The following is a 15319-nucleotide window of genomic DNA, read 5'->3' on the forward strand; positions in this document are numbered from 1 at the left end:
TAGCTCATTTTCTCATGGGCGAGCAAAGCAGAGAAAGGGGAGGTAACCTTTCCCCGTATGACGACATAAGGGGAAGATTCTAAATCGGGCGATCTGAGCTTTCATTTTCTCAAAGGCGAAGCAGGATACCCAGGGCTCGGTTTACACCTATCGCCATTTCTAGCCACTGGGGGACCATAGGCAGGCTAGGGGAACTCTAAAGTTAAATGTTCATGCCATGGGACCTTTAAGGCACCATAATGCAAAACAATCTGGTTACACTTTAACTGAAGACTATAATGCACTGCAAATATATTCATGATATAAGTTATAATGCATAACATCTTTTCATAAATAATTGTAACCAAAGTTAAAATGCATTATAGTATTTGCAATTTTTTTGATACATCTGAAATTGGTTGTTAGCCATGTTTTACTGTATGTTTTCCAAAAGTGTAATAATGACTAGTATAAATTATATTTTATAATAACTGTGTTTATAATTATTCATGAGATTAAACAATGCATAATAAGGTGCATTAGAATGCACAATTTAAAAAACTTTTACAATGCATTATATATAAAAGCTTAATGTAAAGGTACAGTAATTCCCGTTACATTACTGTGTGAATGAATGAATGAAATAATGAATGAATGAACACTCACTGTCTTCTTCGGTCTGGAAGGTGACCTCTCGGCTCTCTTTCTTGCCCTCAGGATTGGCCAGCGCCAGCCGCACGTGAACGGCGTGGAACGGAGGCAGGTCCCGGAGCGTGAAGCGGGAGGTGTTGCGCTCCACAGACAGACACTCCCTCACCGTGGCGTTATTCCCGCCGGCTCCGCCCCCCGCAGCGGTGGAGTAGCGGTAGCAGAGCGACAGCGAGTACGTGTGACAGCGCGTCAGGTTGTAGCCGACCGGCTCCCACTGCAGCAGCAGCTGACGGGACTGAATCTCCGACGCCGTCAGTCCTCTGAGCGGACGCATGGGCTCTGAGGAGAGAGAAGAGGGAATTACATTTGAGTTTGCTGTTAGCATGCTTCTAAAGTAAAGACAGAAGACCTATAACAAACTTGCTTTTAATTACGCAAAACTACTTTTTTTGATACCCTTCAGTATTGAATGATTTAAATACCATCAACGTTTCTCTTGGCTTGTCTGATATCTTGAATTATAATTTTCATCCATTCCTTCCTTAATTTTCTTCATTCCTTCCTTCCTACATTCATTTATTCATCCAGCCATTATTAAACTTGTTTTGTTCTTGTTTTGTATACACACACACACTAAATATTTGGAGAAGTCATGCATTTTAAATTGTAATTTTCTAAGGAAATGAGCATATCAAATCAAACTTACTATTGCCTTCCTCATTTGCATAAGAATTTTGGCAGATATAGTGGCCTACGAATAGTAGTCCACTGCTTTCCTGTTGTACTTTAGAATTTAGTCACAACAATGTATCTTAGCCTTGTCTTTTAGTCGCTTTTCTTAGTTAAGTTGACAAACGTTTAGAAAATATTTCCAGCATTTAGTACACTAGCATATAACTCAAAGCCAACAGATATGGACTATAAGACACAAATCTCCAAATTACATTTAACGGGTTCTTTATACAATCGTACAATAATTGTTTTTCCTGGGACAACTTAGCAATTCATGAACTGACAGACGGACAGATCCAGAGAGAGAGCGGTTGACGCTTCTCACTAACAAGTATGAACTCTAAAGTTATGTGAGAGTACATTTAAGAGTTATCGTTACATATAAATTAGCATTTCATGGAGCTCTGCTACCTCTCTCTCAGTGCGGATGTGATTAGAGCTGCTATGAGTTAATTACACATGTCATGTGTGAAGGCAGGGGTCCTCGTCTCTCTTTCCTGTCACTTTCATTCCCTCGCTCTCACACTGAGAGAGGCAGACAGGAGACGAGACGAGCTCAGAGTCCTGTGTGTCTGTAAATATAAATGCATGAGGAGCTCTACAGCAAATGCACACACTGATGAATTAACAGTCCTTTTACTTTAAAAATGAAAATATCTCCTGAACATGAAAAAGAGGTTCTGCCAAAACATCTCCAGTTCATATTTCACCCTCAAAACAAAGAAACTCATATTTGTGCTCAATGCAACATAATGCCTTATGTTTACTTCTTCTGATTTTTGGGGTGAAATGTGTTTTGCTGAGACTGAGGTGTTTCGAGTCTTCGCTGCCTGAGACAGTCAGTGTCCGGTGAAGCCTACAGACCCGCACCTCTGCCCTCCCTCAGAGTCCTCCAGACAAATCAACCTGATTACACTAATTAATGAGACACATCTACTGAAACTCCCACAGGCCTGATGAGGAATGGCCTAACTGCTGGATATGACACACACACACAGCAGACAGAGACACGTCCGCTGAGAACTCAAGTTTGACCTCTGATATAAATGTAGTTTGTTTCACTCAGGACTGAGAGAGATACAGTCACAGAAAAACACAAAGCAAAGGAAAAGGGCCAAAGACAGGGAAAAAAAACTAAACAGAATGAATGATGAAGCCCATTGAAAAAAAGAGGAAGACCAAATATAACAAAAATATGTGTGAGTGAATGAATGAATTAATTTGTTTGTTTGTAATAATAAGTTTATCTGTATGTTAGCAGTATACATGCAGCAGTAATGCGCCTCTACATTGCTCCCAACCACCCTCAACATCAGGTGCCAAAAATAAAGATGTCTGCCACATTAGCAACATGTGTGCGGTGTAAAGTTTGTTCAGGGACCGTGTTCTGCTGCTGCAGGCGACCAAGATGAATAGAGTCTCAGACCACCTTTGACACTGATACATTACGAAGTCCAAAACCAAAGTACATTTATACTACAGTTGTGTCCAGCTAACTTTAGCCACACAAACAACACACACTCCACAGAGGACCAGAGACTAAAGCCAAAATCTGATTATACCAGACTACTTGACTCTGTTTGGTTCGTACTTGATTCAAATCGAACTAAATTAAATTGTGGTTTTCAAATTTTTTAGTTCATTTTTGTTATCTTTGAGCTCATCTATCTGCTAGAGTACAAGCAACAGGTGCATTACTATCGCATCCCATAATTTCATGCATGTGTTTCCATGGTGACTGGGAAAAAAACAACAACTGTAAAATCTAAGTAAATTAATTTACTGTGGTACCTTGCAGGCCCGTAGCCAGCTATGAGGTCACCAGACCTCGGGCAATTTTTTCATGTTCAGAAATAACATTTGTTCCCGGAATGACTAATTTGCTGTTTAAAACTCCTCATATGAATGTCTGAATGTATAATTAAGTTTAGACAGTTTGCAAGAATGTTTAGCATCCGTGGAATGAAAATGATCGCTGCGAGATGCTGGCTGGAGGCTTGAAATAGTTGTGAATAAGCGAGTGTTGCCAGATCCAGCTATTATAACCGTTTTTGGACTTATCTTCTCCACTTCTGCTTAATTTGTCACTTTAGTTAATCAAGTTAAACAAATTTAATCAAGTGGGAAGGTGCAGTTTAGGGTCAGTGATATCTTTATCTTATCTTATTTGCAAAGATTTTAAATCTTTCGGTTTATTTTGATTTGCTTTTATAGTAATATCTGGCAACACTGCATCATAAATGCAAAAATATCATGATATTATCTGTCAGAAACATTATCAGTGTTGTCAAAAACAGTGGCATTTAACAATAGTACACAGATCGATTGTAAGTCGCTTTGGATAAAAGCGTCTGCCAAATGACTAAATGTAAATCTGTAGAACAAGTAGGTTACAGAATGAAACGCAAACACTAAAGACATCTATGCTATTTCATTAGTTACATTTTCAGAGTCTTGCTATAAACATTCATATGTGAATGTTTTACCATGACTTTGTGAGAATTCATGAGCACTAGACAAAGTTATCATCTATATAGCAATGATTATTAATGAAAACTATAACAGTGATATGTATTGTTGCATGATTAATAAACAAGAGACAAAATTACCACCCCTACAATACACTTTAAAAGTGACAAATCTACAGTACGTGTTTGTCACTTTTAAAGTATTTAGTGTATTTAATGAGCTGTATTTGTAGGTGTTTGTGACATGGGAGTTGGGTCTTGTTTCTTGTTCATTGTTTTCATGTCTTTTATTTTGTAGTTTGGCCACAGTCATGTTCTGTCATGTGATTCCCTTGTCTGTGAGTTATGTTCTCATTGGTTCTCTTAGTCATGTGTCTTGTCTCTCATTGGTTGGTTTATGTCATGTGACCCTTATTGTTTGCTATAAGTAGCCCTCATGTAGCTATTGTCTCTTGTCAAGTATTGAATGTATGTAACCCTGGTGTCAGTGAATCAGTGTTTAAGTCAAGCCTGTTCGTGCCAAGTCAAGACTTTGTTTTGTATTTGTTTGGATTTGGGGTCCTATTTTGTTTTAATAAATTGCACATGGGTTCTTCAACTTGCCGTTCAGCGGACTGCTCATTACAGGGTTATAATAGTATGATTCTTAACCTCACCACAGACCTCACTAATTTTCAAACCCTGGCTACGGCCATGGTACCTTGAACATCCGTCCGAAAACAGCTGACGGTCACATTTACCACAGCCCAAATCCAGTGATTTCATAAAAATCCACACAACTTCACGAGTTGTCTCAAGTGCATTTTAATACAAAAATTTTTACTTTATAACATTTAATAACTGACTAAAGAGGAAGAAAAGAGAGTCTGCTTACCCGCACACTTGGTTCTGCTGACCAGCGGGGGTCCAGGCGGGCCGGTTCCTCCCTCTCCGGGCCGGGTGAGGAGGACACTGATGCGATATTCTGTGTCTGGCTCCAGGTGCCAGACTTTATACGTCAGTGAGCTGACTCCGTGAGTTTCGGACCAGGGCGAGTGGCTGGCCCGGTACACGATCTCTCTGCGGATCACTGGCCCGTCACCCACTATAGAGTTTGTGTTGAGTTGGATGATCAGGTAGGTGGGGCCAGAGCGCAGCAGCTGGGGCGGAGCTATCGGTGTGGGCGGGACTACAACAGAGTACAGGAAGAGAAAGCAAAAGTGTTGAGTAGGATGCATGTGGACAGGAATCCCGCTTTATTTCTTTCATCTGGCTGATTAAAACAAAAATAACCCATAATTAAACTTTCAGATCAGACTAAAATGATCAGGCATCGTGTTTAACCCCCTGGGGTCTGTCTCGTATTTTCTTTATGACCGCGAAAAGAACTAAAAATACTCCGTCAGATTTGATCAAGGTATCGTTTGAAACTGCAAACGGTCTACTTTTATTTGTGTATAGTCATCATAACAACAAAACAATGTGCTTTTGTAAAATAAAGAAAATATACAGGGTGCGTCAAGAGACTTCACAAGACTGTTTCTAATGTTGAGATTCTTCAGAAAGATCTGCAGATGATTTATGCCAACAAATCTTCTGTGTTTAGGATTAATAATCTATTGCATTCTTTGACTAGATGAGTTTAAGTTTCTGAACATCAAATGGGCATCCTTTTTGCTGTTTAGTTTTAATAAATATTCATTTTGGACTGTGCTTACAGTATATTTTCATTGTATATTGAACCCTTTTGTTATGCTTATTAATATGCATATTAGTAGCATATTGGCTATTTATGAGTACTTATAAAGCACATATTCATCCCTAATCCTACTCAGTACCTAAACTGAACAACTACCTTATTATTAATAAGCAGAAAATTAGGAGTTTATTCAGGCAAAATAGTTAGTTGATAGTGAGAATGAAGGGTGACCAAAATAATTGTTTGCCAACATAACATTTCTGAATTGTAGAAATTAATTAATTAACTGTATGAACTTGCAACAATTTGCCACAAGCTGACATTTATGAAAAATATTCTTGTCCACACTATCTTTTTTTTTTTTTTGCTTGTAATCTTATATTTATTACAATCCATATTCAACAAACTTGATACAGAACAACTTTATAAGAAAACAAATAACTATGCATTTGATAATTAAGCATTGACTAAGCATTTGATTTAAATAAATTGTAGACAACTAAATTCAATGATATGATTCTGAAGAAACTAAATCCAGGGTATTTCCATTCATCTTTTGATTAATATGGCATTAATACTGCATGAAATGAGTGAAGGAAATTGGAGTAAAATATAAACATGCTGTGGAAGGTCAGGCAGAAGCAGCTTTAATGCATTAAAAGCATATTCTCACTACATTTAATCAGTGGTGGTAATATGCTAATAAACTTTTTAAACTTTTTTACTAATAACTGACAGTGCCACATTCAAAGAAATGAACCGTGTATCCTGATTGCTCAGTCACTCTAATCTCTCAATTTAAATTAACCATCATCTCTGTATGAGATGCTATCAGTAGAACAGTATGACTGTGAAACCTTGACTTTCAATATTGCAGTTAATCACAGTGCTGCATAAAAATCAAATATGAATCAAGCTAATGAAAGCACAGATGCAGAAAAACATGCCTGAACGCAGTATCACATTCCTTTCACAGGAGAATTATCTGCACATCATGCTTGCCTGCTGACAATAGCTGCTGGCCCTATTTAACCCCACTGAGAAGCGGCTTATTATGAGCTGCACTTAACAGACCCTGTTTCTTTCTGTAGAGGTGGACGAGATGTTCCAGAACTTGATGAACCTGTTTTGTGTTTAAGGTAGAACTGCAGGAACATCTTGGCTTGGCAAATTCAAAAGTTTACAAAAATGATTCTAAATTGTGTGTGAAATCTAAAGCTGATCCTATATATCAGGCATATTTAAATGGTGGACCACGGCTTGGTTCCAACTGGACCACTAGACAACAGCGGCACCATTTAAACCGGAGGAGAGACAGCAAAACAAAATGTCGGTTACGAATTAGAAGCACAAAACAAGTATTTGTAAAGAAAAATGTTGGAGGATTTCCATATAAGCCAAGAGGGAGACTGTTTTTTCTTTGGTAAAGTAAGGAAACTTTGCTTCTTTTGCTCCTGTAAACAAACTTGTGAGACTAGCATATCTCAGAGGCGCACGCGTGACGCATTTGCTACAGGAGGCCTTTATGCACCCCCGGAGCTGTTTTATTATGGATGCATGCACTTTATTTGATGTCTTTTGAACTGTTTCAAATATACATTTGATTATTTTTACTAAATATTATTAAATTGTAAAGAAATTCCAGGATCAGTTGCCTCTTCACGTAGGCCTAGTATTTTCATCGGGTCAGTCGTACATGAAAAAAAAAAAAATCTGTTAAATTTACGGTAAAATACCGGCAGCTGTGGTTGCCAGAATTTTACCGTGAAAAATACGGTAGCAACATTTTAGGATTTACAGAACTGTTTAAATTTACAGAGAAAAAACATATTTCATTAACTGACACAATGTTAATATACAAACCTTTCAGTTAAATCATTTTATTTGCAGAAACCGACTGTGCTTAAATTGCCCAACTGCCATTTGTTTATAAACTAATATTTATAATGTTTAAGTAAAGTGAGTATAAGGGTATTGAGACTTATTTTAAGTGCATGAAGAAAAATGCAAAAACATTAAAAGCATCAGTTCAACTCAAATCTCTTTCAAATAACAGCAGCACACATACACTGTGATTAAAATTAGCGAAGAGATTCTCACTGCATCAGTAACTATACAGTTACTACCTTTAAATAAAGCAACATACAGCATAGCAACAGTGTTTCTCTGTCCGTCCTTGACTTAGACACCGCCTCTACTCTCCAGCACAATGGTGACCCACAAAACACAACAGGAAGTTGACTGCTAGGTTTTACAGTATTTTGCTGTTTTTTTTTTTTTTTTGACAGTGAAATACCGGCAGCAGTGGTTGCCAGTAATTTACAGTTTTTTTTAAATTGACGGTGTATTTCTGTTAAAATTACGTTTGTGTATTTTTTTTTTCATCTCACACATTTAACCCCTTGGCTTTAAAGAGCACTTATATGTCCACACTACAGAGTGTACTAGTAACACTGAAGTTAACGAGAGAATGAAGTGACTAATTAAATGAGGATTGAGCTTTAGTGATGAACACCTGCTGTTAACAAGTAGAATCACCGAAGGAAAGAGAAACAAGAGCAGAGAAATAAAACTTACAGCCAAAGATTAAATCAACTGAATTAAAACACATTAAATCTCTCAAGATCTCAGAAGAGAGTGATTAAACAACGCCACAAACAGCATCACCAGCTTCTTATTATAAAACACTTTGACTTTATTTCTGTCATACGTGTACAAAACCTCTTTTAGGTGTCGTGCTTTCATTTGAAGTCACCATATTGGCGATCAGTGGTTGCTTTATTTGGGCTCTTGAACCGTGACTTTTTAAAGTTAGCTTTTATTTGATTGTTGTAATTAACTGTGTTTATTAAGTACAGTTTTTAAAGCAAGAAAAGCCAAACTAATCTATGATCAGATGTTTGTGATGTCAAAACCTAATTCACTGATCTTATCCAAAGTTTAATCTCTTATTAAATATTTGATATTAATACACTTAAATTGCACCGCTGACACTACAGCTATCAAATGTTGTGAAACGAGTCTAAGCACAATATGCACAAATAAATGTATTGAGCTTCGGCAGAACTTAAACACACACAGACATCAACAATCAGCGTACGAATCTCAAAATTGGTGACAATCAAAAATTATAACATCGGTTCAACTCTGAATATCACAAAACAGTTTACTGAAAAGTCACAACCAAAATAAAAGCAAATAAAGAAAATAGCAAGAACTTTCAGCTGCATCATTTATTCATGCTGCACTGCATGCTGGGAGTTTTGTACTGGCACCCAGCATGCTTTGCGGCATGAATTGTTTTTTTGTTAATAATAGTCACCATTGTTAAGGTTCATTTGCTGATTCTTGATGTCTGTTTTTGTCTAAATTGTGCTGTAGCTCTAAAGGCTTTGTGCATAAAATGTTTTTAATTCCTTCTTAATAGTGAACTAATATAGGGACTAGTGAATGAGGGGTTAGGGTGTGGTTTCAGACACAGTCTATGAGTTTCAACTTTCTCGAAAATAAAGGTTAGATCTATTACAGTTATTCACCGTATATAGTACGGAAACTTACTGTTAATCATTTAACAGGTTTTTACTGTGGCATTTTTACAGTCTTTTACCGTTAAAATCACAATCATTTTTTACAGTGTAGAAAAATCTGATTGGTTGATAACTTTTGACGTTTAATCCAGGTGTGAAAATAATTAATATCTAGCGCAAGAGCACGGAGAGATGTGCGAGTGCACAGGACACATATTGAGGGAGAGGAGAGACACGTTTCACGAGAGCAGCGTATATCCGAGAGCGCACGTCCGGTTTTGTGCGAGAGCAAAGTAAATCTGCGTGCGAGCGGGGAGATTCGCGCTCGCGCATTATATTAATCTACTTTTGCGCTACAAAAATGCGCTCTCGACATTTGGCAGTAAAATAACTCCATACCTACTGCCATTCTAAAGCTTGGAAGACCAAGGATATTTTTTTTATATAACTCTGACTGGATTTGTCTGAAAGAAGAAAGTCATATACACCTAGGATGCCTTGAGGGTGAGTAAAACATGGGCTAATTTTCATTTTTGGGTGAACTAACCCTTTCAGAGCATTTTAATTAGGGCCAGATTTACTAACAGCTTGCGCCAGCGCAAACAATCTTTTGGTGTTAAAATAGTACTGTCAGGATTTACTAAAGTCGAAGAATTAGCGTTGAAAAGGGATGGACAGCGTTATGTTTGTGCCTGACCTTATTGAATATGTATTTGTAGGAGTTTCCCTTTCAGACGCAACATTTATGGGGGGAGAGTATTAAAATGAATCCCGCAACGGGATTTACTAACGTTTGCGCTCATCAAATTACTGGTATTTGTGGCATTAGTTAACACCCTGAAAAGCATGTGTTAAAGCAGGTGGTAATTTGCGCTGCTCTTGGTAGATTGCGCTGGTCATTATGGAAATGATCTGGCTGTGTCTGTGTTTTTTTAAGTGTACATTAAGTGTCATGTCAGTAAATCACCCACACAATTTTCCCCTCCCATTGGCGGTTTTATGGAATTGTACTCTTAACACTAATTTGCCCCGTTTAGTAAATTTGGCCCATAATTGTTCAAATTGGGAAAATTATTTGTAGATCACAAAGAAAGACAACATAAACTTTGAAATGACCAGTTAACTTTGTTTTCTAGACATGATGAAAGCATTTTGATTGTTTTCTTAAGCAAAATATAAAAATGGTCCTGACTTTAAGAGAAAAAAAATATTTTTCTGTCACATGGCCTTCTGCTTTACATATGTATCTAAAAGTACAATAATAATAATAGCTTGATAAAACATCTGATCTTATCTTTTAATATGTATATATAATTGGAATGAAATTATGCTTTTTTTATTTATTTATTCTATTAATTTTTTTAATAGAAAAAGTTTAATTAATTGGCTCTGGAAAAAAATAATAATAATAATAACTGAATAGCCCTGCTATATAATATATATAACCACTGCCATTCAAAATATTGGGGTCAATTGATTGATTGATGTATACCTTTATTTAGCAAGGGTGATTCAAATAGATCAAAAGCAATAAAAACATTTTTAATGTTACAAACTGTATATGCTGTTGAACTTTCTAGTCATCAAATAACTGTGATAAAAGCAATAAATGTTTATTGAGCATCAAATCAGCATATCAGAGTGATTTCTGAAGGATCATGTGACACTGAAGACTAGAGTAATGATGCTGAATATTCAGCTATAATAAATTACATTTTAGAAAACAGTTATTCTAAATTGTGGGCCTAATAATGTTTTGCAATATTACTGTTTATTGCATTTTTATAGAATAATATATGACTCTCATGAACCAGTTCTTTGCTATAAATAAAAAAAATAAAACTTAAATCAGTATAAATGTTGAGTTATCAGTTTGAATCAGTGTAAGGACTCACTCAGTGATGTCATAATCTGCAGGGGAATTATGTGTTCATACGGTAAGTACGGTGTCGTGCCAGTACATCTTTTTTTTGACAGACATGAAATTGCCTGAATTAAGAAGTACAGCAAAGTTTCATGGGTCGCTCCTGTCGCTCTTTTATTCTTGTCTGTGTGATGCAAATACAGCGCACTTCAGCAACTAATAACGGAAGGTAAAAAATAAACTGTAGCCAGTGTGAAGTACATAATTCACTCGCACAGCAGCATTGATTACTCCTTTGTTTCGTTGACTTTCAGTGACATTACCTCAGCTCCAGGAGAAGCGTGACTCATTCACTCGTTCAATCATGCCACCATCACGAGAGCCACTTGTAGCGAGCGGAATCATTACCAGAGCCGTGACGAGGCAGCATGTGGTCATTTGCATAACTGATTGCACCAGTAATTTGGTTATTTTCGGGTGAGATATGTCTGCGATATGAGTGTAATCAGTCCGCTGGCTCTCTCGAGGGGTCTAGTAAGGGAGGTTACACCTCTCTCTGGCTTTTGGCTTTTGCTGCAAAGATCTCTGGGTTGTTGATGTTGATGTTACAGCAAATCAGCGAGATGCGCTCAGGTGCTCGTGTTTTGATTTAGAGTCGTCGTCGTGACGTATTGTCAAGTATGGTGACCCATACTCGAAATTGGTGCTCTGCGTTTAACCCATCCAAGTGCACACACACAGCAGTGAGTAGTGAACAAATGCACACACACACACACACACACACACACCGTGAACACACACCCGGAGCAGTGGGCAGCCATGCTGCAGCGCCCGGGGAGCAGTTGGGGGTTCGGTGTCTTGCTCAAGGGCACCTCAGTCGTGGTATTGAGGGTGGAGAGAGCGCTGGACATTCACTCCCCCCACCTACAATCCCTGCCGGCCCGAGACTCGAACCCGCAACCTTTCGATTACGAGTCTGACTCTCTAACCATTAGGCCACGACTTCCCCACAAAGTTCAGAGTTCAGAGGATCAGAAGACTCCGGAACATTCTGTGCTGTGAGAGAATAACCTGACGATTGCAAAGCATCATGACTGGAGTGTAATATAATTTGAAGAGTAATGGCTGGAATTTATGGTTCCTTATGCTATGGGAACCATCAGCTTAGACATAAAGGGGCCATCTGACACTGATTCAATATTTAATCTAAATCTGCCATCTTAAAGAGATAATCTACGCCAAAATTTAAATTTTCTCATCATTTACAGAACTCATCCTCATGTCGGCCCAGATGTATATGACTTACTTACTTTCTTCAAATGAACACAAATCAAGAATTTTACAAAAATAGTCAATTTCTGTGATTCCATATAATGCAATGGGACCCATAAAACTGATGCTTCAAAACTATGCAAAATGAACACGAAGGTAATCCATACGTGCCCAACTGATGAATCCTTTAAACTATAAATGATCACTTTCAGCCAACAGTCATATGTGGGTTAATCAAGAAAAAAAAAAAGTTTAAGTCATATGTAAAAATGTATGATTTCTGGTCACAATGCACTAAAATACTAATACTAATACTAATACTAACACTAATACTAACACTAATACTAATACTAACACTAATACTAATACTAACACTAATACTAACACTAATACTAATACTAACACTAATACTAACACTAATACTAATACTAATACTAATACTAATACTAACACTAATACTAACACTAATACTAACACTAACACTAATACTAACACTAATACTAATACTAACACTAATACTAATACTAATACTAACACTAATACTAACACTAATACTAATACTAATACTAATAATAATACTAATACTAATACTAACACTAATACTAACACTAATACTAATACTAATACTAACACTAACACTAATACTAACACTAATACTAATACTAACACTAATACTAATACTAATACTAACACTAATACTAACACTAATACTAATACTAATACTAATACTAATAATAATACTAATACTAATACTAACAATAATACTAACACTAATACTAATACTAACACTAATACTAACACTAACACTAATACTAACACTAATACTAACACTAATACTAATACTAACACTAATACTAACACTAATACTAACACTAATACTAACACTAATACTAATACTAATACTAACACTAATACTAACACTAATACTAATACTAACACTAATACTAACACTAACACTAACACTAATACTAATACTAATACTAATACTAACACTAATACTAACACTAATACTAATACTAATACCACTACCAACAACAACAACAATAATAATAATAATAATAATTAATATTATTATTATTATTAATAATAATAATAAAAATTAATTTAATTGCATTGTGACAGGAAAATTGAGCACAACTGTAATTATTATTATTATTATACATTTCATTTTTAATATTTTTATATTATTATTCTTGTTTTTAATTTCATTGGTTTTAATATATATATACACATATATATATATATATATATATATATATATAAATAAATAAAGAGTTAGTGTCAAGAGATAGTGTTTGGAGTTTGCAGTCAAGAGACTTTAAAACATGTACCAACCAATCAGAATTAAGCATTCGACAGCCTGCAGTATAGACTTATCTAACAAGCATTAAGTTATTTACAAAAGCGCACTTGCAAATAAATAAAACTAGGATATAGTTGAAAGAAACACTGGTCATACCTCTGACAATTAGTTCAGCAAAGTTCGACACTGCGGCTCCGTATGTCGACTGAGTGATGCATCGGTAGAGGTCCTGCTCTCCACGCTGGGCTCCGCCCACCTGGAACCATGCAACCAATCGGCGCTCACCGACTGATGACGTCACTGAGTACGGCGACATCAGAACACCGTTACGCCTCTGAAACAGAGAGAGGGGTACTTGATGCATAAGAATGATCAGCGATGTACATGAACACATTTATATCAGGCGTTTGTAAACATTTCCAAAATCAGTATTAGGGTAACATTAATTACAAACACAAGCATTTCTTCCAGATCTGCATGACAACAACACTTCTATGAAACATTCTCCATTCATGATTATTTTAGATAGAATAACCCCACAAATCTCTCTTACAGTACATTGATTATTTTAAGGGTTTTATCACTTATTTAATTTATTTGATGGTGCATAAAGAGCACAACAAAACTCAAAGCTCTTATAAAGAACTGGCATGCATTGCTTATGTGTTTGGCTGTAATGATGACAGCCAGACCGGTGATTTCCTGCATTGTTCAAACCCAGCTTCTCTGAATAGCCTACATATCATAAGGTGTCCAGTGGCACGAACTAGTGCTATATGTAGAAAGAGAGACGCAGGGCGCTCTGAAAGACAAGGAACACACAGTCCCTTCATTCCTCTAGCACACACACACACACACACCCTCCAGGTGTTTGGATAAAGCAGCGGCTCAGACAGGAAGTGATCTCAAAGAATTCAGAGCACATGAAAAGAAGAGCCTGCCATTCAAAAAAGAGAAAAAAAGAAACTGCACTTTAAGGAATTGTTCACCCTAAATTCTGGCATTATTTATTTCCATTATGTCATCTTTAACACCCGTGTGACTTTATTTCTTCCGTTCATTAAGACACAAGAACACAGAGGCTGTCGAGTTTCAATGAAATGACACAGAAACGCTTTTAAAGAGTCAAAGACAAAGAGCATGGAGTACTTTTTACAAGAAAATTCTATTTCAGTCTTTCTATTTCTAAAATGTAATTCAGTGTGTTTTTGCTGTTACTTTGTGACTCTTTGACTATCAATGAAAATTGGGTAGCACTTTAGAATAGGGAGCACTTATTCACTATTAACTAAAACTGTTGCCTCAATAGTCCTCATTTGCGGCTTATTAATAGTTAGTAAGGTAAGATGAGCTGGTCCTCCAGCTGTTATGTGTTGAAGTTATTGTTTTATCATCTTTACAGACTATGGTTATGAGTAAACAATGTGTGAAGTGCTTAAAATAATTAGTAACTCTTTAGTATAGGTACCAATTCTCACTATTAACTTTCTTATTAACATGCATATTAATAACATATTGGCTGCTTATTGATACTTATAAAGCACATATTCTACATCCCTAATCCTACCCAACACCTAAACTAACTCACTAACTATTAATAAGCAGCAAATTGGGACTTTATTGAAGCAAAAGTCATAGTTAATGGTTTGTTAATAGAGAACTGGACCTTAAAATAAAGTGTGACCAAATAATTAATGTTGTTTTATATTATTTGTAAATATAAAAAAAGTGCATTAGATGACATATAGCTATTTGAATACAGCTAGTTGGGGGAAAAAAAATAATAATAATAGTAAAAAGCGTTACTGAAAACAAATGTAATATATTTCGTTAACAAGAACAGCA

At 36.2% G+C, this 15319-nt stretch overlaps 1 protein-coding gene across 1 annotated transcript in view; it reads right to left on the reverse strand.

The window, feature by feature from the left end:
* The window catches only part of LOC306885840 (receptor-type tyrosine-protein phosphatase U-like), a gene marked incomplete at its 5' end in the record, with an annotated part of 272816 nt that overhangs the window by 111353 nt on the left and 146144 nt on the right, over window positions 1-15319 (reverse strand). The window contains 3 exons of the mRNA XM_079442620.1: window positions 646-969; window positions 4705-4998; window positions 13631-13808. Of these exons, the coding sequence (XP_079298746.1) occupies window positions 646-969; window positions 4705-4998; window positions 13631-13808 (796 nt within the window). The remainder of the gene's footprint in view (window positions 1-645; window positions 970-4704; window positions 4999-13630; window positions 13809-15319) is intronic.

This window comes from Barbus barbus (assembly GCF_936440315.1).
Source record: "Barbus barbus genome assembly, chromosome: 19".
Taxonomy (NCBI): Eukaryota; Metazoa; Chordata; class Actinopteri; order Cypriniformes; family Cyprinidae; genus Barbus; species Barbus barbus.